The sequence below is a fragment of the Microcebus murinus genome, chromosome 1 (genome assembly GCF_040939455.1).
Source record: "Microcebus murinus isolate Inina chromosome 1, M.murinus_Inina_mat1.0, whole genome shotgun sequence".
Classification (NCBI taxonomy): Eukaryota; Metazoa; Chordata; class Mammalia; order Primates; family Cheirogaleidae; genus Microcebus; species Microcebus murinus.
The window spans coordinates 40,127,058-40,154,847 of record NC_134104.1 but is presented as its reverse complement, the minus strand read 5'-3'; the positions used below and the strand labels follow the sequence as shown (position 1 = coordinate 40,154,847).

The 27,790-nt window shown below is 37.1% G+C and overlaps 2 protein-coding genes across 2 annotated transcripts in view; both read left to right on the top strand.

The window, feature by feature from the left end:
- PROS1 (protein S) overlaps positions 1–27,790 on the top strand; it is a 75,879-nt gene that overhangs the window by 459 nt on the left and 47,630 nt on the right. The gene's annotated exons all lie outside the window — the stretch shown is intronic.
- On the top strand, positions 189–27,676 carry LOC105869271 (uncharacterized). Its single transcript, XM_076009168.1, has 4 exons — positions 189–316; positions 8,278–8,290; positions 8,375–8,470; positions 26,406–27,676. Exons 1-4 carry the CDS (start codon positions 189–191, stop codon positions 26,826–26,828), a joined length of 660 nt encoding a protein of 219 aa, XP_075865283.1. The 3' UTR covers positions 26,829–27,676.

The following is a 27,790-nucleotide window of genomic DNA, read 5'->3' as shown; positions in this document are numbered from 1 at the left end:
GCCTTCTCCCCTCCCCAGCCTTAGCCGGCTGGACTACGCGCCCTGGTTGGGAGGACTTTCTTTAGAGCTGCAGCTTCCTAGAAAGTTTCCCGTGAGTCCCTAGGGACCCCCGGCGGGTGGAAGCAGCTGCGGGTCCAGCGGGCGGTGTAATGGTGGGGCAGGGTCCATGTGCGCCCTGCTGCGAGAATATGTCGCCTGCCGCACGGATGCAAAAGCCTGGGTGCCCACGAGTGTCGACGAGGGAATTAGAGCGCCTACTCGTTTCCCCTCAACAGCCGAAGTGCCCCATTAGAGGACAGGATGAGCAGATTCCAGCGTATGAGTAGGGAAGAAAAGGCGACACGCGGTGTCTTCTCCCTGTACGAGCAGCTTCCCCCACCTGCACCCTCTCCTGCAACCTCCCTCCCCTTTGCAGTTGCTGAACTTTGAGCTTGGTTTGCTTGTCTCACACCGACGAACTTTTAGGATGACTGAGGGTTTGCATAGCAGTAGGCGGTTGTCATTTTCTAACCTTGAAATCAAAAAAGACTGTTAAATACTGTATTGTTTCTGTGAGTTCGTTCTGTACTGAGGATCTTCGACACTGCGTGCCTCTGATCTGAGGTGGTGGCATGAATACGTTGTACTTTACCTCTTTATTTCTAATTCTTTATGTTCCTGTGCCCGAATTCAAGACAGAAAATTGAGTTTTCTCTGAAAAACATGTAAATAATATCAAGGCATTTACTATATTTTAGTTGTCACTTGATTTATTTTCTAAAGTTTAAGTATGTTCATTGATTAAAAATGTTTTCTTGTGCTCTGTTTTATTCTCAGGAATTGGCACGGGAGAGATCACTCTGTATTACAAATAACTTGTAGGCTCTCTTGAGCTCCAAAGTAAACTTTTCAGAGATTCTTCAAGAGAATTAAATAAGAATTTACTAATATTCCACTAGTTTTTATTAATTAGTAATCAAGATAAATGAGGTATTTTAAAATTCTAATTTAAAGGCCAAAACCTTATTTGTTGATCTTAAAGGGCCAAACTTCAACATTTAAATGATGTGTGACGTCATGCACTAACTCATTATCTATACAGTTCATTAGGACAATTAAATATTTTCTTGGTAGCTAGTGTTTCAGAGAGGAGAAAAAGGCAAAAGCGACTTGCAACACTTAACTGCTTCTCATCACAGGAATTTGCTAGCCCCTTTTTTTGGGTTGAGATTGTTACATTTTGACCAAAATTGAGGCAGAGATAAAAATTCTGTGTGTGTACATGTATTATATATATGTATATGTAATATATGGAGAATGACACTTGTTCTATGTAAATAATGATAGAGTATATAAATTAATTCTATAAGTATGAGAATAGTTGTCTCTATAATGCCTTCATTTAAAAAATTTTGGTTGATTAAACGGGGTGAAAGTTATCTCTGGTTTAGGAGGAAACTTATATACATATGGGATGTTTTTACTCTGTAAGATTTAAAATTTTAGATATATATTAGAACTCTAAATACTTTATTTATAATTCATTGTTTAGCCCATGGAAAGGTAGTTGCTATTTAAAGAAAAAAGTTTATAAATCACAGTGCTTTTTTTGACAGAGTTGTTAGAAATCATCTAGTTCAACTTAATTTTTTAAAAATTGATGCATAATAGTTATATGTATTTATGGAAGTCATGTGATATTTTGTTACGTGCCTGGACTCTAATGATCAAGTCCGAGTATTTGGGGTGCCCATCCCCTCAAATATTATAGTTTCTATATTTTGGGAACATTTTAAGTCCTCTTCTTAATTATTTTGAAATATGCAATACATTGTTGTTAACTATAGTCACCCTATCCTGCTATTGAACATTAGAACTTCTTCTACCTAACTGTATGTTTGTACACATTAAACAACTCCTCTCGACCCCCCAACTCCCACACCCTTCCAGACTCTGATATCTATCATTCTACTTTCTATTCCCATGAGATCAACATTTAGCTCCCACATATTAGTGTTTTTCAGTGCCTGGCTTATTTCACTTAACAATAACAATAAAAATGACAACTTCCAATTCCATCTAATTGTTGCAAACGACATGAATTTTTAATGGCCAAATAGTATTCCATTGTGTATATATACAACATTTTCTGTATCCATTTGTCTTTTCGATGGACACTTAGGTTGATTTCATGTCTTTTCTACTGTGAATAGTCCTGCAATAAACATAGGAATGCAGGTATCCCTTTGATTTACTGATAAATACCCAGTAGTGGGATTGCTGGATCATACTCTAGTTCTATTTAGTTTTTGAGAAATCTTTATACTATTTCCATAGTGGCTATATGAATTTACATTGCCACCAACAGTGTATGAGTTCTCTTTTCTCTGCATCCTCACCAGCATCTGTTATTTTTTGTCTTTTTTATAGTAGCCATTCTAACAGTGGTGACATAGAATATCTCACTGTGGTTTTGATTTGAATTTCACTGATATTAGAGATATTGAGCATTTTTTTCGTATATATGTTAGCCATTGGTATGTCTTCTTTTAAGAAATGTATATTCAGTTCCTTTGCCCACTTTTTAATGGGATTTTTTTTACTGTTAAATTGTTTGAATTCCTTATATATTCTGGATATTAGTCCCTTGTTAGATGAATAGTTTGCAGATATTTTCTCCCATTCAATAGGTTGTCTCTTCCCTCTGTTCATTGTTTCCTTTGCTGTACAAAAGCTTTTTAGCTTAATATAGTTCTGTTTGACTATTTTGAGAGTCCTTTTTCCTATGCTTTTGAAGTCATAGCCATAAAATTTTTGCCTAGACCAATGTTCTCAATTTCCCCTATGTTTTCTTGCAGCAGTTTTATAGTTTCAGGTCTTACATTTAACTCTTTAATCTATCCCAAATTGATTTTTTGTATGTGGTGAGAGATAGGGGTTCGAATTCTTCATTTTAACAATAAAAAGTTATTCAGAGATATTAACTAACTTCTAGATATTGTGTATGTGTGTGTGTGTGTGTATATATATATGTATATATATATATGAGATACATGTGTGAGAGAGAATCTATATATTTAAAACATTTACTGTCTATATATTTTAATCATTTCTCACTAAGGACTTGTGGTGAAGGGACATAGGGGAAAGAGGATGTCTTATTTAGCTGTGCTAATTTGGCCTTATCTAGACTTCCACCTCTGGGTGGGTACAGTCTGTCCTGGACATTACTGACTCATATTTTTTTTTCTCTTTTTGCATCTTCTTCTTTCCTTCTCTAATTATTCCTTTTACTATTCCTGTTTCCTTCTCTTTTCTTAAATTTTCTTTACTTTAAAGTCCTAAAAGTTGTACTGATGGAGAGATTTTATCTAGTTGGATTTGTGCTGGAGGATTTAGAAACAGTTTCTGGTGTACGGCAATGACAACAACAAAACCTATGCTATGTTCTCTTACCATTCTATGCTAAGGAGGGAGGATGGAAGAAAAATTTGAGTGATTTATTGGAAAGCTACTGAATGGCATGATGAACAACCAGGCAGGCGTAGGGAGGCCAGGCATTTGAGCATTTAGGTGATCGATAGGCTGACACTAATTTAGGAACTATCAGTCAGTTGACTCAGTTCTAACTGCCTCGTAGTCCTTTGTGTCCCTGCTCTCAATTCAAATTCCTAGGAGAGCCTGCTCATTTTGGCTTAGCCTGGCTCTGGAGTCCTGTGGCTGTTAGCTCACTAGAATCACATAGAGTGCCAGAAGGATAGTTCCCACAAAGAATGGTTTCCACAAAGGAAAGGGTGCAGAAATAAGAAGTGTATACATTCTAATTTGGTTGTATAACATACACACATGTCCTTTTTTCTATAAACATCATTTGAAAATATTTGTCTAATATAATGCAAATAACTCCTCTGCCACAGAAAGAATCCCCTCCTTAATAGGTTCCAGTCACCACATCCAGAGAGGAAGGCTTGAGGCTACCCATTTTCTTGGTTTGTATCATCAGATCATGGCCTAGCTTCCTGCAGGTCTGTGCTATGCTTTATGGGTAAAATGATACACTATAGTATACCAACCATCTTATATGCTGGAAAAAATAAATAAGTAAAAAACAAGCAAGGGAATACTGGCAGTGGTGTTAGGAGTTCCTTGTCTCTCTCTTGGTTACAAGCTGGTATTTATGATTCTTTCACTATCCATTTTGTGTCTTTTTTGCCCTTAGGAAGTTCCTAATGTTTGTGTCTGTTGAATTAAATAAACCACACTCTTATTCAGGAAGACTCTAAGCCTTTGTTGTTCCTACCTGGTATATCCATTGATTCTTTTCTATTTGTACTGTATACAATCATCATCCTGGAGTTCTACTCCTTCTAACCCTGACTTATATGTGGCAACTACACTGTTTTGCGTTGATTACTGTCATCATTCTGGCATAATCCTCTTTTTTCTCCTTCGGCAAGAGTAAAAAAATTAAAATAGCTACATAGCAATCTCACCTTCTAATTCAGTGGAAAATATATTAGGTGCCATAGTGGATGCATTTATTCTTGGCTTCCAAATTTCTAGATGAGCAGAACCCAGTTGTGAGGAAAGAATATGAAAAAATTGAGACTAGGTAACTATTAGTTGCCTAGGACTGCCATAACAAAGTACCACAAACTGGGTGGCTTAAACAATAGAAAATTCTGGTCTCGAATTCTGGAGGCCACAAGTCTGAGATTAAGGTGTCAGCAGGGTTGGTTCATTTTGAGGGTCACAAGGGAGAATCTGCTCCATGCCTTTCTCTTAGCTTCTGGTAGCCTCATTTGCTCCTTAGCTTGTAGATGGCATTCTCAGTCTGCCTTCGCATTGTCTTCCCTCTGTACATGTCTGTCTCTGTGCCCACATTTCCCCTTTATATAAGGATACCAGTCTTATTGGATTAGGGCCTACCCTAAAGACCTCATTTAATTTGAACATCTGCAAAGACCTTATTTTCAAATAAGGTCACATTCACAAGTACTGGGGGATTAGAACTTCAACATCTTTGGGGCAATACAATTCAACTCATAATCGTTATTAAGCATTCAACTATGACAAGTACTTCTCTTTCTACCTTTATTCCTAACTTTATTTTGGCTTTAGAAAAACAGCACTGTATTTTTGTGATTGTTGGGACAGAGAATACACCACATTTTTTTAAAACTATATTTCAAAAGATAGTGCTGTGTCCCAAAGGGCAGTGATGGAGCCCTCAATAATTGGTCCATTTGGCAGGGTCTGTGACTCACACCTGTAATTCCAGCACTTTGTGAGGCCAAAGCAGGAGGATCTCTTGAGGCCGGAATTCAAGACCAGCCTGGGCAACACAGCAAGATCCTATCACTAAAAAAAAAAATAGCTGTTCATGGTGACATTTGCCTGTAATCTTAGCTACTTGGGAGGCTGAGACAGGAGGATCACCTAGTTGAAGCTTACACCACTGTACTCCAACCTGGGCAACAGAGTGAAAACCTGTCTCAGAATAATAATGATAATAATTGGTCAGCTCATCATTCCATAAGGCTATCTTCTGCCAGATATTAGGATATACAGTAAGACCAATGAAAACTATTATAATTATTCCATTGACTTATTTCCTTAACTGTGGTGTTAATGCCTTACTTAGAAGTAATGTTGCATGGCTTAGCATAAAGCATTGAAGAAGTCTATCAATAGTGGTACTGATAGAAAAATTCAAATGTAGAATAAATGTCTCTACCTTTGAGTACTAATTGCTACTCCCCCATGATAGAAGAACTGTAATTAATCAACCATCCACCAGGTATCTGATTGAATTTTGTACTATGTCTAATATCTAGCAGCTCAAGGCATAGCAAATCTGCTGACAAAGTTGGCATTTTTATTTTACTAATGACAGCCTGGTGGGCAGTAGTGAGGGAAAGTCTATGTGGCTGAATCTATGTGTAGCCTCCATCCTTGCCACTATGGCTGCCTTTTTTTATGAGTATTGAACAAGCATTAGACCAAATCACACAAAATAGCAGCCTGACAGTCATATGTGGCCCATAGACTTGTATGTTTGGCTTTCGTGACATTTCAAAAATTAGAAAATTTCATGTAAAAATTTGGTTTTATGGCTTGTTTTGAAAAACAAATAAAGGAATATCTGGGATTGGCTCACTCCCAACATGGTTAAGATTCAGCTAAAGCTGATTCTGAGCTGCCTTCTTTAGATAGAATATACCTTCTCCAGTGTGCCACAATGCCTGGCATCCTTCATTGTCTTTCACCAGATTCTCTTTCCTTGTTTATGTTACCTGCCTGACACTTTTAGATTTTTGAGTTTGTGACCCTTGCCATAATGATGAAACAATGATGATTGTCTTGAGAAGAAACACAACTGATAGTCATTAAATAAGTCATTCTGTCTCCCTTATTGTTAAGAACTTCTCTGGTGCGGGGCTGTCTTGTGAACATTCACCTAGAACACAGCCATTCTCAGCTCTGGACCAATTGTTGCTCAGAATTCTTTGTCCCTAGGCCTGAGATCTATCTAGCTCTTTACAAGTCCCTGAACAACTACAATCTAGATGGACCATTTGCAACCATCTCAGGCAATTTCTCATTCTTGGCAAAATGGATAATAAGAAATATTGCTTATTGTGTCTACTCATTGGAAGGGTTTTGTTTCTCAAGTGCCTCTCAGAACCACCCCTGAGAGAGGCTATTGTTTTTTAGTTTTTGGCTATAGCCTTATGGCAGGTGCATTTCTGGCTTATGTTGGTACACCACACAGAAGCGTCTGGAAATAAGAGATTTTTGTCAGTTTGCCATAGATCTCTCCACATGAAACCATAAAAGGGGCTTGAGAGTGGAGAAGAAGTCAGAAGAGTGAGTAACCTATACAGGGAACTTAGTTATGCCTTTAGGCTCATCCTATTCATACCATTGGAACATGGCATGGTTTGTGCTGTCACAACTAAATTTATGGCTAGATGGAGAAGGCCACATCCAGTTTTTAATGAACTGTTCAAATCACATGGTCACCAGGTGTCCTGTGGTCAGATCTTCAGACTCCGCTGAAGTCCAAAAGGAAGCCAAGAGCAATTTTTCAAAAGGAAATTAATTTCTTGCTGAAGGAAATGTGACTTGCTTACAAATCATAGCAATCTCTACTGAAATTCCTTTCCTGGAACTTACTACTGTTTCTAGAGAAGACCCTGCTATCCTATGGAAAATTTGAGCACAATTGGATCTGATGGATCATTGGCTAGGAAAAGTGACAGACTGCTTGATCTGAACTTTGAACTAGTTGGAAAGCATTCTCTTATTCTGGTTCTCATCTACATTTGGCAGCCTTTGGACTCCTGTGGTAAATAGATCATTGTAGAACACCTAAAAATGGAATATGCCTCAAAAATAAGAGGTCTACCAAAATGTATTCTTCTACCTTAGTAATGAATACTTAGGTATATAACAACTTAACTGTCACTTGGGCAGGTATATTCAAGTGTGCCCAAACTGTTGATGAAAATAGTTCACTGCTCTCAGGCTTAGGTAAGAAACTACAGTTTGAGATTTGAGACTGATTTGGGTGTATAGTTAGATGGTTTTAGGACAGAATTCTCCTTATCAGTGGACTTCCATTAACCTCATTTCTAACCAAGATACCTTAGATTAAGTGTACTCAAACTACGGCCCACGGGGCACATGCGGGTGTTTTTGCCCATATGTTTTTTTACTTGAAAATAAGATATATGTGTAAGGTTTTTCGGTGGTGGCGAAAAGAAAAGACAGACACAGAGAAAGAGTGGGGGCCAAACCACATAGCTTTATTATACACTCGTGGACGAGGTTCTGGGGCCCCAGAAGTCGCGGCTGTTTGAAGGGGCTGAGGCCTTTTATACCCTTTGGGCCTGGCTAGGGTCTTTTGGCGGGAAGAGCTGGGGATTTTAGGAGGGGCTGGAGGTATTTGTGGAATCCAAGAGCCAAAACTTTCTTATCCGGGTGGACTTCTGGGTGTGGTTCCTCTCAGCGGGCCTGGCAGTTTTGTCCTTGGTCGGTCTGGTTTCATGAGCCTTTTCTTTTTTGATCTAGGGAAGGGAGGGGGGCCGCCACCAGCCTTACAATGTGCAGTGTGCATAGAAATTTGTTCATAGTTTTTTTTTAAACTATAGTCTGGCCCTCCAATGGTCTGAGGGACAGTGAACTGGGCCCCTGTTTAAAAAGTTTGAGGACCCCTACAGATCTTAGATGTTTTCCTTCTCCAAAGGCCAATATCTAGTAATTACTTACGGTTTTTGGAATTTCTTTCCTCAGTGTAGTTACCCAGGTTAGATATTTTATTTTACACTGGAGAAACTAGGAGAAAGATTTCCAAAACTGTTTAAAGTTTAAAAACTGTATCCTTTAACAGAAGGATACAGAACTGTTACACAATGATGCTTCTTCAAGGGCATCTCTCCCCTCCTTTGTTCAAAAGGTTCTAGATCAGTCAACTGACTCAAGATTGGTAATTAAGAAGAGGTGGTGATTTATTTGTATTATTTGTATTGTGACTGAAGTACAACCTCTATTTGCTTAACCTCTAGGGTGTCTGTGTGTGAAACACCCAATGAAGAATTTTGTAGGTTGTCTGTCCAGCTCGTTCTAGTGAAATCTCTGCCTATTAATAATTTCTCCGAGATTTGATCACTACATACACCCTTATTTTCATTGAGGTGAGTAAGGGCTGCTACCTCAGCTCAGTCACCCTAGTTTCTTCCCATTCCACTTGAAATCTGAGGGCTCATTTCCATTACTGCCCTGCCCACCAGTATTTTTTATCTAGGGAGAAGAGCCAGTAAAAGCTTTTTAAATTTTTCAGTGGTTTCCCCAATAATCTATTTCCCATGGTTTTGGTGAAAATATATTCTTCTTTTCTGTGTTGGGGTGTGGGATGGATAAGTGAGGAGAGTGAATAGGTAGGAACCAGGATTCAAGCCAGAATTTCCGTCTCCCTGTCTTTGTGAATTCTTTCTGTTGCATTATGCCAAGGAATGTCTGGCTTTTCAATGTTATTTAGTGTGTGCCAAGATTTGGTCTAGGATGGCATTAGCCAACCAACCCAACTGTTAGAACTGAAGCTGGCAGCCCTAGCCTAGCATATGCAATGAAAGCAACAACATTAACACATTCAGCCTGATTCAAAATTATGTCTTTTTGTATTATTTTTTTTACTGCAGTGTAACAAATTTCCACAAATTTAATAGCTTAAAATAGAAGCACAATTTATTATCTCACAGTTTCATAGGCCAGAAGTCCAGGCACAAGTACAGGGAGACTGTTCAAGGTCTCACAAGGCTAAAATGAAGGGATTGGCCATGGTTGAGATCTCATTTGAAGCTTAGAGTCCCCTTCCAGGCTTACTGGTTGTTGGCAAATCCAGTTTCTTACAGTTGTAGAAAGGAGGCCTTCAGCTCCTGAGGCTTCCCACCATGTGGTCCTCTCCATAACATGGCAATTTGTTTCTACAAGGTCAACAAAAAGCATCTGCTGCTGCTTCTTATCTCTTAACCATGTATCTGAAGTCTGAGCTTGGCATACAAATCTCTTAATCTGGAGGCTTCTAGCTTTATCTCTTCCTGTAACTGATCTTTCACTGTCCCTCTTTTCAAAAAGGATCATTCTCTGTCCCCTTTCTCCTATGGTCTTTTCACATGCTAGTCCTTCTCTTTGGAAGATTATTCTTCTTTATGGTCCTCCCCCTAATCATCCCAGGTAATCTATCCAAAGACTACTCAAACTTTAGGATACTTTATAAGATTTTGTTTTTCTTTTTTGTTCTTTTTTAGAATGATGGATTGATGTATTAATATGATAAAGCTTTCTAGGATCTTAATTTTTCCATTACTCTTAAAAGGTAATTTAGAAAATTATTCTTTTCTCCATAGCTATTCTCTAATATTTTAAAAATCTATTTAGGGCTTCTTTGCTTTTGTTTATGCTTTTGTTTTTTTGATTATTTTATTTAAGGAATAAACAGAAACTACTGTTTTATCTGTGGGTTTTTGCTTTGATTAAATTTTGATTTTTAGAATTAGCAAAGGAGCAAGTTAGCACATTGTTAAATAAACTCTGTTACAATTATTAGTTTTGGTTTTTCATAATCTTATGTTAGTTAGAATAAGATAGATTATGTGTTATCGCTAGCCTATTGGTAACACATTAATCCCCAAATCTCCAAATTGGTTTATAGATTTCCAAATCGTAATGGCCTAGCAAAGTGAGAGTTTGTTTCTTAATTATAGAAAGTCCAATGTGGTTTGCATAAATCTTTAGTTATACCATCTGGTACACATGGCCTCCAATGTTCCTGCAAGAAAAGAGAACAATGGAGAAGTATACTTGTTCTTAACTGCTATAGCATGGAAGTGACAAATTTACTTTGGCTAATATAGTTCAAGTAGCTGCAACCCAAGAAAGCACATGGAATATTTCCTCAGCATTGTCTCTGTTACAAACATTTTTCTTCTAAGGTTAAAATTAATGTTTCTTTCTCTAAGATAAGTGTAAATACTTACTGCCTATTTAACCTTTGATAATATATACTATAAAATGTGAAGTTGTTTTAACTATCTGAATAAAATTTGTGTTAGAGAGAGGGTATTTTTAGCTGTGCCAAACTAACATTCTAGCTGGGGACTTAGTAACATTACTTTTTTTTTTTTTTTTTTGAGACAGAGTCTTGCTTTGTTGCCCAGGCTAGAGTGAGTGCCATGGCGTCAACCTAGCTCACAGCAACCTCAAACTCCTGGGCTCAAGTGAGCCTACTGCTTCAGCCTCCTGAGTGGCTGGGACTACAGGCATGTGCCACCATGCCGGGCTAATTTTTTCTATATATATTAGTTGGTCAATTAATTTCTTTCTATTTATAGTAGAGATGGGAGTCTCACTCTTGTTCAGGCTGGTTTCGAACTGACCTCGAGCAATCCGCCCGCCTCGGCCTCCCAGAGTGCTAGGATTACAGATGCATGAGCCACCACTGCCGGCCTATCATTACTTTTTGAGTTGGCTGCTAATATAGCAGAGTGAAAAAATATGGGAACAGCTGATATTGAAATTATTCCCATAGTGAGAACTGTAATTATTTTAGAAATTACCATGAAAAGCAGTATTAAGTTTTGAAAGTGAAGTCCTGAAAATATGGTCTATAACCATGTCATTCAAGTGTGGTCATGGACCACTGACATCAGCTTTACCTGGTAACTTATTAAAAAGTAAGTATCTGTGGCTTCACTTCAGATGTACTGATTCAGAATATGAATTTTAACAAGACTCCAAGATAATTTCTATCCACATTTAAAGTTTGAGACATTTTGATCTGTGAGGAGATAGCAGAGAAAATAGAGAAGTGAACAGACTGTTGCAGGAGACTGTAGGACTAACCAAGAAGACATGTCAGAGAAGGGAGAAAGAAGGCTGAGCAACATGGCAAGAGAATTCAACTTCTGGAGAAGGTCTCCAGTGAAAAATGACTAGATGTGAAGTGGAGAAAGATTTTTAGGAACTGGCATTTCTAAGTCTAAACTTTAAATTGCAGAAAGGCTTTTAGGAACTGTCATTTCTAAGTCTAAACTTTAAATTGCAGAAGTTGCTTGAATGTAAACAATTGCAGTCCTTCCCCGCAACCCCATCCTCTGCCACCAATGTTTCGTCTTTAAAAGGAGTCAATTTTTAGCCGGGCGCTGTGGCTCACGCCTGTAATCCTAGCTCTTGGGAGGCCGGGGCAGGCGGATTGCTCAAGGTCAGGAGTTCAAAACCAGCCTGAGCAAGAGTGAGACCCCGTCTCTACTATAAATAGAAAGAAATTAATTGGCCAACTGATATATATATAAAAAATGAGCCGGGCATGGTGGCGCATGCCTGTAGTCCCAGCTACTCGGGAGGCTGAGGCAGAAGGATCACTCAAGCCCAGGAGTTTGAGGTTGCTGTGAGCTAGGCTGACGCCACGGCACTCACTCTAGCCTGGACAACAAAGCGAGACTCTGTCTCAAAAAAAAAAAAAAAAGGAGTCAATTTTTACGTCTAAGTCGATTAAGAACAAAGAGAAGAGAAAAGTTCTATTAAGGTGCATGAGGTGAAGAAAGTTCAGTGAGACCTAACATACAAAACCAATAGTGATCATAAGAACTTAAGCTCCAAAGGAATGCAGAAGTTTTGAGAGACATTAGAGTATTTATCAAATGTGGGATTGGGTTTCATATCATCATTCAGTGAATCAAAAAGGGCAGGATGACATTAGCAAAACTCAAATTATCTTTAAGTTGTTAAGCTTTGATTGAGGGTAACATTTTGTTAATCTAAAAGAAAAAAACTTCAAGTGCAAAAAATGTAATATGTCTTATCTCTTGTTCTACTAAATGATGCAAATTCTTTTTACCTAAACATTCCTGTTTTATTAAGTTTTATTTTAGATACATATAAGTAAAGTTTATAATAATTTTGGGGGGGTTGGGCAAGAATTCAGTATTTAAACAAAAAAAGCCTCTGCATAACAGAAAATGATTGGAAAGAAATGGATAACCTTTTATTAGTGGTTGGTGTCTTTGGAAAGCAGAGTTATAATGTTTTTTATTGCTCATTTACTCGTTTCTAAGTATAATAAATTGTTATTAACTCTGTTATAAGGAAAACTCTTTCTTTAAGAAGTTTGTTTGTATTATATTTTTCTAAATATAAAGATTGAATCCTCCAAGCTTCAGGGGAAGTGAAATGACATATTCTGAGCATGTCTACAAATGAGTAAAGCAATAGGATCCAGCTCTCACTGGTTCTAGACCATCAGTATAATTCTTCTTAGTCTTCTTGTCCATTTTTTGGAATAGACTTTAAAAAGACACATTCAAGAAAAAGTGACTTTTAAATCTTCATAAAAATGGTAAAATTGGGACTTCCTGCCTTTATGTGATATATTTCATCTTTCAAAATAGTACATTTGGCATTCTCTCGATGAGTTTTATATATATTCTGTGATGCACCTTCCCAGCTTTAGGAAAATGTTACCATTACCCTTCCTCTTTCTTGCTGAAGTTATTACTCCTCTTTCTTTTTCTGTTTTCATTTGAACTTTATGAAGAAATAGTTTCCCTGGAGGTGTCTATTTGCTCTCTTCTCCCCTGCCACTGGTATTGGTAAATGAGAATGTTAATGGTAATCTTATTGTTAAATCAACTGTGTACATTTGAACTCTCATCCAACATAATGGTAATTATTATTAGTAACTTCTTTGCAACCTTTAGTATTGTAGAAACTCTTATCTTTTTGAAGTTCATTTCCTTTTATGTCTATAAGCATTCTCTTCTGTAAATATCCTTTCTCTGCATATGTCATGCTAATTCTGCTTCTGTGGTTTGATGATCTTTGCTTTCCCTTAAATGTTAGAGTTTCTTGGGTTCCATTTTTTTATTTAATCTTATTTTATTTTTAATTGACAAATAATAATATATACAGACAGTCCTCTGTATCTTCAGGTTCCACATTGGTAGATTTAACCAACCATGGATTGAAAATGTAGTTAGGCCTATGATAGTTGCATGTATATTGTAGATGTACAGACTTTTCTCATGTCATGATTCCCTAAACAATACAGTTTAACAACTATTTATGTATCATTTATATTACATTACATATTATAAGTAATATAGAGGTGATTTAAAGTATACAGGAGGATATGCATAAGTTATATGCAAATACTATGCCATTGTATATAAAGGAATGATGAGGTATCTTTGGATTTTGGTATCCAATGGGGTACTGGAACCAATTCCTTGAGGATACTAAAGGATTTATGTGGTACAATGTGGTATTTTTGATACATATATATATATATATATATATATATATATATACACACACACACACACACTGTGGAATGATCAAATCAGGCTAATTAGCATATCCATTATCTCAATATTTGTTATTTCTTTGTGGTGAGAATATTTAAAATCTTCTTTTAGCTGTTTTGAAATACAGTGTATCATTGTTAACATGGGGTTCCATTTAGACTTTCTGGCTTTATTGGACATCTTTCCCTAGCTTAAGCTACTAACTGTATTTCACCGATTCCCTAACATTTCAAAACTATTTAAGTAATCCAAGTTTCATGCAATCTAATTTGAAAATACAGATGTGCACTAAAAAATGCATCTGTAGTACCACTAACCAGAGATCAATGTAACATTTTGCTCTATATTTTTCTAAGCTTCTTTGTCCACATATATCCATTCATAGAAATTAAAATATATAAGTACAAGAATGGAATTGTGCTCTATATATTATTTGTAACTTGATATTTCATATCATAAAATATGATGATTATCTTCACATCAATAAATTAAAATTTATATCATCCTCTAAAATTGATTCATATTTTTTCTTTATATATGTTTATCATATATCACCATATTTTTGGACATTTAGATTATTTCCAGTATTTTGCTTATATTAATAATATTGTGATGAACGTATCCATTCATGTATGTTTCCTCATATATGTCCATGTTCATTTCCTCAGGTTGATTTCCTAAAAATAGAATCAGAATCAGTAGCTGAAAATCTACACAATATGCCTTTTTTTGAAGGTTTTGGACACATATTGTAGATTTATCCCTGGAAATCTGCTTTTAAAAATAGATTTTAGGCCAGGCGCGGTGGCTCACGCCTGTAATCCTAGCACTTTGGGAGGCCGAGGCGGGCGGATTGCTCAAGGTCAGGAGTTCGAAACCAGCCTGAGCGAGACCTCGTCTCTACCAAAAATAGAAAGATATTAATTGACCAACTAAAAATATATATACAAAAAATTGGCCGGGCATGGTGGCACATGCCTGTAGTCCCAGCTACTCGGGAGGCTGAGGCAGGAGGATCGCTTGAGCCCAGGAGATTGAGGTTGCTGTGAGGGAGGCTGACGCCATGGCACTCACTCTAGCCTGGGCAACAAAGTGAGACTCTGTCTCAAAAAAAAAAAAAAAAAAAATAGATTTTAGGCTAGGCGTGGTGGTTCACACTTGTAATCCCAGCACGTTGAAAGGCCGAGGTGGGAGGATCACATGAGGCCAGGAGTTCAAGACCAGCCTGGGCAGCATAGTGAGACCCATGTCTCTACAAAAAAAAAAAAAAGAAAAGAAAAAAGTAGGTTTTATAAGTGTCTAGTTTCTCTTATCTTTGCCAAAATTGGATGTTAACTTCTTTTTAAATCTTTCTCAATGCAATAGCAGTAAAAAAAAAATACTTTTGTGGGGTGGAGGGAGAGAGTGAATGTCTTAGCTTGATGTGAGACTTGCCCAAAATGCTTAAGAAAAACTAGGCTGACTGGAGTTTCTGAATCACAAAGTGAAGGTAGTAAGACCATGAAATTCAGCCACAAATGTTAATGTAACCTTATATATATCCACTGTCTGGTGAGGCTTGAAGGAATTCTGATAATATTTATATTTCTTTAAACTTTTTTTTCATATGCTTATTAGTCATTTTGTTTCTTCTTTTATAAAATGCCTATTGATGTTTTTAGTCCATTTTTCTAGCAGAAAATGTTTTCTTATGGATTTGTAAGTTCTCTGTATATGTTAAAAATATTAAACCTCTTTCATATAACTTGCATCTTTTTTCTAGTTTGCACCTTGATTTTTACTGATATAGATTGTATTTTTGGATGAACAGACATTTTTGCTGTGTATGAGCCAAATCTGTTTTCATATTTTTCTTTTTGATTTTGACTTTAGTGTGACGTAAAGGAATGACCCAGCAATGTATACAAATAGTAAACCCCTGCCAAATGTGATTAGCAGAGTACAAAATATCCCATCTTATAAAAATAGGTTGCATTGGTTGCCAGTTTATAAAAATGACAGGAATGAACCTGTGTAGCTGGCTGTCCAGGTTTGGGGTCTGACTGCAAGATCCAAACGTGTCCTGGTCCCTGCTACCCTGTGGCACCGCCTAGTGTGGTTGTCTGCTTAGCTTAAATGTTGCTGAGAAGTTTCTTGGTCCTGACACTGGGACTTTAAGGACAGCAGCCATCTATCTAGGAGTCTCCTGCCTAGGATCAGTGCAATTTAGAAACACTGGTCCATGAGAATCCTGGAGCCTTAAGAACATGTTTTATGGCTTTATTGTTCTGTTACTGTGCCACACTTGCAATGTTCTTATTTCTCTCACTTTAGAGCACATTTTTAATATCTGAAAAAGTAACTGACAACCAAGGATTACCATATATTTGCATAAAATTAATAGCTTGAAAGAGAAAGATAAGAGGAATTTACAGAACAAGTGACCCAAAGGCAGTAGAGGTAAAAAGACACAGCAGATAACTTTAAAAAGATTAATCCTAAATAAATTTGAGAGGATCTGGCATATATAAAACAAAAGGAGGCTGCTATGAACAAGGAAAAGTAGAAAACTAAAATATGATTTTCAGATTTAGAAAGTTATTTTCATTATTTTGAAAATAAATATTATTGCTTATCCTTTCAAGTGGACTTTATAAATGACTAATAAAATTCGACAACAGGCCGGGCGCGGTGGCTCACGCCTGTAATCCTAGCTCTTGGGAGGCCGAGGTGGGCGGATTGCTCAAGGTCAGGAGTTCAAAACCAGCCTGAGCAAGAGCGAGACCCCGTCTCTACTATAAATAGAAAAAAATTAATTGGCCAACTGATATATATATGTAAAAAATTAGCTGGGCATGGTGGCGCATGCCTGTAGTCCCAGCTACTCGGGAGGCTGAGGCAGAAGGATCGCTGGAGCCCAGGAGTTTGAGGTTGCTGTGAGCTAGGCTGACGCCACGGCACTCACTCTAGCCTGGGCAACAAAGCGAGACTCTGTCTCAAAAAAAAAAAATTCGACAACAATTAGGGTTTTGAATAAAATGGCATCAAGGTTATCGATTAATTTGGGGGGCATTACATCTTTAAAGTATTGGGCTTTTCTATCCAGGATCATGATATGAGACATGATATAAGACTTTATGTCTTCCGGTAACATTTTTTGGTTTTTTTTTTTTTTTTTTTTTTGAGACAGAGTCTCGCTTTGTTGCCCAGGCTAGAGTGAGTGCAATGGCATCAACCTAGCTCACAGCAACCTCAAACTCCTGGGCTCAAGCAATCCTCCTGCCTCAGCCTCCTGAGTAGCTGGGACTTCAGGCATGTGCCATCATGCCCAGCTAATTTTTTCTATATATATTAGTTGGCCAATTAATTTGTTTCTATTTATAGTAGAGATGGGGGTCTCGCTCTTGTTTAGGCTGGTTTCGAACTCCTGACCTCGAGCAATCTGCCCGCCTCAGCCTCCCAGAGAGCTAGGATTACAGGCGTGAGCCACCGCGCCCGGCCGCATTTTACATTTTTGGCCTAAAGCCTGTATTTTATTTGGAATTTGGCCTTTATACTTCTTTGTCAGATCAGTTTATATAGTTTCATTTCTGTACTATCTTTATCAGGTTTTGGTTAGTATAACTATTTTAACTAACAGAAATTTGAAGATTATAGAAGTTAGATCTGAAGCTACATAGGATGCTAAATAACTGGGCTTTAATTAGAATCAAAATATTACTGATTTCAAATAGGGTCCTCTTTCCATATTTTTCTTTTCTTTTTCTTTTTCTTTAGTAACTTTGGACAGTATCAGTTGACTCCTCAATATGAAAGATGATGAATTTTACTCATCACCTTTTTTTGCCAATATGTCTTTAACGGTAAATAACTAACATTTTTTCTCCCTAAGATTTTAAGGTATTATCTATTTTTGGAGTTATAAAATTTTAGTAAAAAGTATCTATCTGTAAATCTTTTTTCCCCTGTTTGTCTTGATCAAAAATTAATATACTTGAAAGCCTTATGTCTTTCTACTGATTAGGGATTTAACATTGTTATTTTTAATATTATTTTTAATTATTTCCTTACCTTCATTGTTTCATCTCTGGAGCTTCTATTATATTGATTCTGGATCTTTTTACTGTATCTCTTATCTTTTTATTCCCCAGAAATTTTACATTTATTTATAATTTTCTCTATGTAATGGAATTTTACCTTACATATAACTAGACATATATTTAACAGGGTATAATTCTATTTTCAATCCATCCATTAACTTCTTTATTTCAAAATCCTGTTTTATTTAATTTTTCTTTTTCATTGCAGCCTAGTTTTGTTTTATGCATGGCAGATCCTTGTAAATTTATTTAGGACATTAGTTATACATTTTATAAAGTTATCTTCTATATCTTTGAAATACCTTTATTTTTGGAGGGGGAGGGGTCAATTCTTATACACCTCTTTCATGTTATTAATTTTATGCAAATATCTAGTGATCTTTGGCTGTTGGTTCACATGTTTTGAAGGAAGCTCTAAGTTCATTAGATAACCTAGGTAGCTGACATGGCTTTTTCTGTAGTTGTTTAACCACTATGGTGAGCTGAGCGTCCACTATAGTAGATAGCCACAGATGAACGCGGACAGCGACTTTAGCCTACAGCCGTGATATGACTTTTCTAAGTTTCCATTTATCAAAATAAAATTGTGAACATTTAAAAATAACGTAATGAAAACATATATGTATATGTTACCTATTCTGATTTACATTACAAGTAAATCTGCCTGTAAAGTAAAACAAGCTTTCAGTGCTTTAAAGCTTTCCTCATCACACAAGAGCAAAACGGATTCGTCGTCAATGCACAGCACAAACTACCGTGCAGACTATGAGTGCCGGCTGTGGGCAAGGTTTCTCGGCCGGTGAGCGCAGTACCGAAGTGGTTAAGTCTATTTCCTAAGCAGGGCTTTTCCTTACCTGGGAAGTTTGTTATCAGTTGCGTGTTAAGTGGGCAGGTGTATCAATAGCAAGGCTTCTCTTTAAGGGCCTATATTGGGCTGGGGCAATTGCCGAGCTAAGGGGATTATTCTTTAAAAATAACTCTTTCTGGTTGCTTTACCAGCTTTCTCCCACATTGTAACTAAGATGTGGTTTGGAGTGACTGAATTTCTTCCCTTTGTCATCTCAGCTCCACACATGGAGCCTTCCCAAGCATTATCTTTCCTGTCTTTAAGAAGCACTTTTCAGGTTTTATTTTAAAGACTAAAAGCCTGGTTTCTTCTATAAGTGGAAGAGGGAAAGAGGGGGATTCCCAACAGCTTTGTTATTTCGAATGGAGTTGTAAAATTAGTCTGATGCTTATTCTTAGTACCAGCTGATTCTAGAGATTCTCTGGTGCTAAATGTTTTAAAATTGTATCATATTATGTCTAAATTTGCTTTTTTCATTCATTTGATTTAGTACTAGTAGGCCCTCTTTATATGAAGACTCATTAGCTCTGGAAAATGTTCTACTTTTATTTATATGATAATTTCCTTCCTCCAGATCTTTTGTTCTTTCTGGAATTTCTCCAGTGTTGATCCTTTTGGCTTTGAATTTCATGTTTTTTATATTTTTGAAATTTTGCTCTAGGCTCCAGGAAATTTCTTCAAATTTTTTTTCAAAACACTTGTGTTTTGACAATCATATTGTAAATCTCTTGATTTTTTAAATTTACTTTTTTTTCTTTCCTTCTTTTTTTTTGAGAGGGTCTCTGTCTGCTACCCAGGCTGGTGTGCAGTGGCATCATCCTAGCTCACTGCAATCTCAAACTCCTGGTTTCAAGCAGTCCTCCTACCTGAGCCTCCCCAGGTAGCTGGGACTACAGGCATACACCACCACACCCAGCTAATTTTTAAATTTTTATAGATACAGGATCTCCCTATGTTGCTCAGGTTGATCTCTAACTCCTGGCCTCAAAGGATCCTCCTGCCTTGGGGGCCTCCCAAAGTGCTAGAATTACAGGCTTGAGCCACTGCACCCAGCCTTCAAAATTTTTTCTTTCTTTTTTTTTTTGAGACAGAGTCTCGCTTTGTTGCCTAGGCTAGAGTGAGTGCCATGGCGTCAGCCTAGCTCACAGCAACCTCAAACTCGGGCTCAAGCGATCCTTCTGTCTCAGCCTCCCAAGTAGCTGGGACTACAGGCATGAGCCACCATGCCCAGCTAATTTTTTTTATATATATTAGTTGGCCTATTAGTTTCTTTCTATTTATAGTAGAGACGGGGTCTCGCTCTTGCTCAGGCTGGTTTTGAACTCCCGACCTCGAGCAATCCACCCGCCTCAGCCTCCCAGAGAGCTAGGATTACAGGTGTGAGCCACCGCGCCCGGCCAAAATTTTTTCTTAGAGACAAATTCTCACTATGTTGCCCAGGTTGATCTCAAATTCTTGGCCTCAAGCAATCCTCCCATGTCAGCCTCCCAAAGTGCTGGGATTACAGGTGTGAACCAACCCACCTGGCCCTTTTCTACCATATTTCTGATGATTCTTGGTTGTCATACTGGTTCTATACTTAAGTAACAGTGCTGAGTTGATTTTAGGTGGTAGGTATGGGTTTCTTCTGCTATTGTATGTATTGATCTGTTTTCCTGCTAGTCTTTCTTTGAAATGGGGAGAGTTATCAGGTAATTCTTACACATTTATTAATTGGTTCCTTTATACAGTGAATGTTTACGGGGCCCTCTCTGAATATGCTACTTCATGTACATTGGAATGGGGAAGCCAGTGCTAATGTGTCACCAGTGGACTTTCAGATCAACGCCCTTGCTTCTAGTTGCCTTTCTCCCACCCTCCTGCTCACGCCGTGTTAAAGTCTTTCTGAGGCTTCTTCAGACAAAGTGTTCCCAACCCCACTGCTGGGTCAGAGCGCTGCCTCCAAGGCTCTGCTGGGGGCCTTACCTCCAAGGCCATGGGCAGCCTGGCCTGTTGAAACTACAGAGTGAGCTCTACCCTCTGAAACCAAGGAGGGAGCAGCTGTGCTTCTAAGCCTGTTGTGGGAGTAGCTACCATGATGATCTCTGAATCATTTTCAACATCATTCTTTCCTTTTCTTAAAGAATAAGCATATTTGAAGCCTTCTTCATTTCATCTCATTTTGTCTGCTTTCTTTGGTCCCTGCTAGCAGTGTTTCTGTTAGTACAATCCCATCTCTATTCCTGGCTTCTGCTAAAATGCCTGATTAATCTGTGGCTCACACCCATATTGATCTCCTTATTAAATCGTTGTTCAGCCCTTAGTTTCTCTTCAAAACAGCCTTCCTCGTTTTTTACAAAATGGATAGGCTGAGAATTTTCTAAATCGTCAAATACTGGTTTCTTTTTGTTTAGTATTTCCTCTTCAATTCATCTTTTTCCTCTTGTACTTTTCTCTAAGCAGTAAGGAAGACTCAATCCATACCTTCCATACTTTGTTTAGAAATCTTCTTTACCAAACATCCAGTCTTTTTCACTGACAAGTTCTACCTTCTACAAAACGAGAACACAATTCAGCCGAGTTGTTTGGAACTTTATAGCAAGGATAGCCTTTCTTCCAATTTCCAATGATGTGTTTCTCCTTTCTCTCTGAGACTTTACCAGAATGGTCTTTAATGTCCATATTTCTACAAACATTCTGTTTATAATTATTTATGTATTCTCTGAGTATATCTAGGCTTTCAGCTCTCTTTTTTTCTTTCTGATCCCTCACCAGAATTGCCTTTAACATCCATATTTCTATTAATATCAACATTCCCTTCACTACAGTCTAGTCTTTTTCTGGCATATACTTCAAAACTATTTCAGCTTCTATCCATCACCCAATTCCAAAGCCATTTCTACATTTTTAGGTATTGTTACAACAACACTCAACTTCTCAATACCAAAATATGTTTTGATATGTTTGGGCTGCTATAACAAAATACGATAGACTGTATGGTTTAAATCATAGAAATTTATTTTCTCACAGCTCTGGAAGCTGGAAAGTCCAAGGTTCAGGCCAATTCATTTTCTGGATACAGCTATATGGCCTTCCTTTGTCCATGTGTGTGGAGGGAGAGGGAGAAAGAGAAAGAGAGAGAGAAGGACAGAAGAAGGGAGAGGAGGAGAGAGAGATCTCTGTATTTCTCTGTCTGGTGCCCTTCTTATAAGGGCACTAATCCTATTGATTATGGCCCCACCTGTATGACCTCATTTAACCTTAATTACTTTCTTTAAGGGCTCATCACCAAATACAGCCACACTGAGTATTAGGACTTCAACATATGAATTTGGGGCAGGGAGGGGGCACAAACATTCAGTCCATAATAACTTGTCAAATAGAACACAAATAGAACACAAATTTTATTATTTTGCTTACTGTGGAAGAAGATAGATAGGTTTTTTGTTTTGTCTATGGCTGCCTTTTTTTTTTAAATGTGGACCTAAGTTTCTGTATGTTAAATACACCTTTCCTTATTTCTTATTTTATTTTCCTTCTTTTTCCCTAATTCCTTATCCCAATCATATTCTCTCCTTTCCTTAATAAATTATGACTTTATTTCATTGATTTAGACTATGTCTTATGGCCTTTTGGTTATTCAACAGGAAATTATGAGAGGCTGGTAGAAACAGTATTCAACTATAAACACCTATTCAATGATATACCAATATTCCCAATAATCTTACTTCCACATAAGCACTTTAAAAAGTAAATAGTATTTTAAGAGTCAAAAGGGAAGCCATTGAAATCTGGAATCCTTGTAAGCCTCTAAGCACACTTCAGACTTGTTTATTTCAGAGATCTAGGGGATATTGCAAGAAGTGGGATGTTGCAGAATTAGGCCAGTTCTTTTACTGTTGCTTTTTAAAATGTCCGTGAACAGTTTGTCTTTGCTTTTCCAAACATAAATACAGACCCAGGCCAGAGAACTAATAATATTGATGCTATTATAACAAAATAGGTCAAATAGAGCAGAAACAAAACATTTTCTGTGCGGTAACCTCCTGGTACATGACGTCAAAATCAGATGGTGTTTTGGTGTCCTAGTGGGTAGGAGATAAAAAAGACAAGGAAAGCTGACTACGTAAATATCTTGCTGCACACCATGAAAGAACCCTCCTGTTGTAGCCTCAGGGAGTTCATCTAGTTCATCCTGACCAATGTAGTAGTCAGGAGAAAAAAAGAGGATTATAGAAAATTCCCTCTTCATACCTTGCCAAAATCTGAACTCTTGAATCCCTTCAAATGAAGTATCTTCATGTATCACTCACCAAGAGCAAACAAATCAAATAAAAGTATTGGCCAATGTAAATGTTTTTCTGGGTAGTCCTATCTTTTAAGTAGAGAGAGATATTTGTTGTTTTGGTGGGAATAACTAATATGTACTGCTCTTTGTATTTATGACCAAATCAAAGGTTTTATTCTCTGGAGACAATGGCCCAGTGATTTTTTATTTTTTGTTCTAGAATTAGGACTGTATATTAAAGTTAAAATTAAATCTTGGAGTAAGGAGAGGTACATTTCACTTCTGTTGTGGCTTAACAGTTGAGGCATTGTTTCCCTATTCATTTATTGATCTATTCCAGAATAGGGTCAATGGTCACATTTTTTTAATGTCACCAGTGGCATTCCTACTTCTAAATAAATACAAGCCCAAATGTTTTAGAACTCTCTAACCCAAATGTTTTAGAACTCACCTTTATATCATTTCCTCTTTTTCTGCACTTTTACTTTTCTAGATTTAAATCCTTATTCTGACCTGTCTTTTATGATCTTGGACTGTTTTAAAGTATTTCTTATCAGGGCTGAGCACAGTGGCTCACTCCTATAATCCTAGCATTCTGGGAGGCTGAGGCTGGAGGATCGCTCAAGGTCAAGAGTTCCAGACCAGGCAAGAGGGACACCCCATCTCTACTAAAAATAGAAAGGAATTAGCAGAACAATTAAAAATATATAGAAAATAATTTAGCCGGGCATAATGACACATGCCTGTAGTCCTAGCTACTTTGGAGGCTGAGGCAGGAGGATTGCTTGAGCCCAGGAGTTTGAGGTCACTGTGAGCTAGACTGATGCAATGGCACTCTAGCCCTGGCAACAGAGTGTGACTCTGTCTCAAAAAAAAAAAAAATATTTCTCATCAGCATATTGCTTAGTCCTCTTGAAGGACTGAGCCATGGTTCACCCTTACAGAATGTTTTTTTTTGTTTTTTTGTTTTTTTTTTTTTACCATTTCTAACCCTTAACACAATAATATGAGAGGAAACAGTTGTTCAACAGTATAATCTTCAATATCAACCAAAAGGTGAAATTTAGAGAAAAGCAAGTATAATAACTCTCCTTTTTTTAAAAGAAAAATAAAAGCTTTTTTTTTTTTAATGGAAGCATAACGTACATATAGGCATAACATTTTTTCCTGAAAGCTAACATAAGCTTTTCTAAAAGTTGGTAATAATTATATAGTCTGGTGAATGCTTACTTAAAAATCTATCCTTAGATTTTTCTTAATCCTTACCAACCTTCACATTTTTGAATTTCTCTCTTCCTCCAATTGTAACTCTTCTGTGGTAGAAATATTATGAAAAAGAATTAAAATATTCTATAGTTAATTAATATGTGATTATATTAAATAAAATTTATAGTATTCAGCTGTATGTTTTCTTATCATTATTAGCTAAAGGGTTTTTTTTTTTATATTAGAGGTAATTTCATTTTCTCAGGCTTTGCTGGAAGAAAATATACCATTTCAATAGTTGAGACGTGAGGCACAATTATATCTCAAAGTAGTATCTGCTTGTTCTCTCCATTTGTAAGGTGAAAGCCATTTTTTCTTACCTCATTCAACACTGAAGCCCAAAGATAAAAACACTGTGCCAGCCCATATCCTACGCTAAGATTCTCTTCTCAGACACGTTCTTTCAGGGACAGTTTTTTATTCTTGGAATGCCAAATAAGAAGAGCCTGGGGAAAGGAGAGACAAAGTATAACTAAAAAGATAAGCTTTTGGAGGGAGGAATGCGAGAGCCATCTATCAAAAGACAAGGGAGCAAAATGGAAGCACTTTGGAGGATGAGGTATCCTAAAGCTTGGACCCTCCTCCGTCTGCCATCTCACCCTTATCTGACTGATCAGTTTTGGACAACCTGCAGATCTATGGTTCTGCCATCCCTGAACAGGGAGTAGCAAGTTTTATACCTAGGTGGGGAAGAGGACCTGAGGAAAGGAGTTCCCCTTGGCTGAGTTGGAACTGAACTGACCAGTGGGGAATCTGCCCATGAGCAGAGGCAATGCTAACCCCACTGTCCTTATTACAGTTGCTTTTAGGAAGGAAACCAATAACAATAAATTACTTTTTTTGGAGATAAGACAATCAAATTTATACTCAAAAAGCAAAGATTTACCCCCACTGAAGGAAACATGTGAAGGCTGTGAAGACAATTTCAAAAAATAACTCTAGTTAATGTTTGAACAATGGTTCCATTATTGTCATAATTTTTCCACCTGTTATGGTCACTAGTTTGAAGAAGGGATGACTCAGATCTAAGTTCAAAAATCAAGCTGACTCAGACATACTTCTTCTCTGGAAAGACTCATAACTTGACATTATAACCTAAAATTTCAAATCTAAATGTAATGCTGTTCAAGCAACATAGTTGGTTTAAACAAGGACTTCCTTGAGCTACTTCTTAATACAAAGAAGTGAAACAAATGATGAGACAGTGGTAATTACAAAAAAAAAACACAGAAAAATCAGGTTTTTGAAGCAGGTTTGGCTGTGTTCTCACCTGTGGGAACATGGTAAAATTAACTCGACTTTCCTGAGTTTTAGGCTATTCATGGAAAATGGAAAATTATGATCTGTTTAGAAGAAAAGTTGTGAGTAGAGTTATAGCAGATAATGTAAAGTAGTTTTTATGTGCTTATATATCATGGTTATTATTATGATAATTAGTGGAACTTTTTAGACATTCCTGCAGGCCAGTAGGGTGGATATTTTTTGGGCAGAAGGCTTTGAGCCAACTGGTAAAAACACTCCTAACTATATACTTGTCTCATCCTACAGTCCTGTAGTTCTTTTTTTTTTTTTTTTTTTTTTTTTTTTGAGACACAGTCTCGCTTTGTTGCCCAGGCTAGAGTGAATGCCATGGCGTCAGCCTATCTTACAGCAACCTCAAACTCCTGGGCTCAAGCAATCCTTCTGCCTCAGCCTCCCAAGTAGCTTGGACTACAGGCATGCGCCACCATGTCAGGCTAATTTTTTCTATATTTATTAGTTGGCCAATTAATTTCTTTCTATTTATCGTAGAGACAGGGTCTCACTCTTGCTCAGGCTGGTTTCGAACTCCTGACCTCGAGCAATCCGCTCGCCTCAGCCTCCCAGAGTGCTAGGATTACAGGCGTGAGCCACCTCGCCTGGCCAGTCCTGTAGTTCTTAATTTGGATCTGTGATGTCATGTTTCTATCTTTCTGTCAAAAAGCAGTAGACATCCTCAAAAGCCACTCTGTAGATGGATGGGTTTATTTTATAAAAGACAGCAAATGTCTTATTTAAGACACCAAACTTATCCACTGTGCAACCACATAATTTATTCTTTAAAAATTTAAATCAGCTTGTAGCAGCAGTGCAAGAACAGAGTATGGGCTGTGGCAGCAGATGTGGAAGTTGAGGCAGGACAAGCAGTTAGAAAGTTTCTTCTGCTCTTTAACCGAGTATTGGTTGAACAAAGTGCAGCTGAAACTGTAACCAAAGCAGGCATTATACTTACAGTAAAATCTCCAGGCAAAGTATCGCAAGCAGCAGTAGTAGCTCTTTGGTCAGGCCCTCAAGAAAAGGGTGCAGAGACTCAGTCAGTTAGTATGAAAGTTGGAGATAAAATTCTTCTCCTGGAATATGGAGGCCCCAAAGTACTTCTAGACCACAAGGTTTATTTTTTATTTAGAGATGATGACATTCTTGGAAAGCATTTTAAATCACTGTTGAAATCACATCAACATGAAGCTGCCTGTTCCACTGAAGTTCTGAAATCTTTCACCAGGTAAAAAATTTCCATGTCTCCCTTTTATAATAATGAAATCCAATGTCTCTAAAATTTAGTTTCACTATACTGATATAAACAATCCAAATAAAACTATATAAATGGAAAAAAATTAAATCAAGTACATCATGCACATTTGTGTGTCACAATACACAGAAGAAAAGAGCACTGGACTAAGATAATGGGTATATTTGAATTCTGTTAGCACAACTTGCTAGCTCTGTGACATTGAAAATCGTATCACTTCTCTCAGTTTCATTTTCTTGAATAGGAAAATCTGGGTGATAATTCTGTCCTATAGTTTCTTTCATCATGTGAAGATCAAATGAAATAATATACACATTAAAAATCATTAAGTATCATGCCAATTTAAAGTATTGTTGGGCTCAACCTAGGTGAAATAAAACATAAACATCCAAATTTGATGCAAATACTTAGACAAAATTACTTTTTTTGTTGTAAGCATAATTATTATTTAGGTCAAAGATATAACAATTTTCCATTTTGGTATTCCTCTGATGAATAGAGACAATAAAACTCCCTATTTTCTGAGAAGCAGCAAACAGTAACGGATGGGTTGCAGGTCTGAGTGCTAAGGTGCCCTAGTTTTGTTGTTTATTTACTTTATAATTATGGACAAATATATTGTATGCTCTTTACTTGAGTTTCATTGTCTTTAAATAAAGGAGTTTATTATGTTTCCTTTTATAAACTTAGGTAGTCATTCCTTTAAACCACCAACTTGGTTCTACCTAGGTGGTTGAGAATTTCCCCTTTCACAAACATGAATGTAGTATGTGTTATTATACCTGGTCTGTGTCCTTTAGTGGGGGCTCTAGTAGAAAAAGAGATATTCTTTTTTTTTTTTTTTTTTTTTTTTTTTTGCCAAACCAGAAAATGCTGAAGAAAAAGAGATATTCTTAAATATAAATATTAAGCGCTTAATTCCAAAGCTTAATATTTCGT

Excerpts from the sequence above, each read along its gene's own strand:
- LOC105869271 (XM_076009168.1), top strand. The coding sequence starts at position 189 with ATGTCGCCTGCCGCACGGATGCAAAAGCCTGGGTGCCCACGAGTGTCG. Across the intron at positions 8,471-26,405 it reads AGTCAACTGACTCAAGATTG|CAGCAGTGCAAGAACAGAGT; the intron begins GTAATTAAGAAG and ends ATCAGCTTGTAG.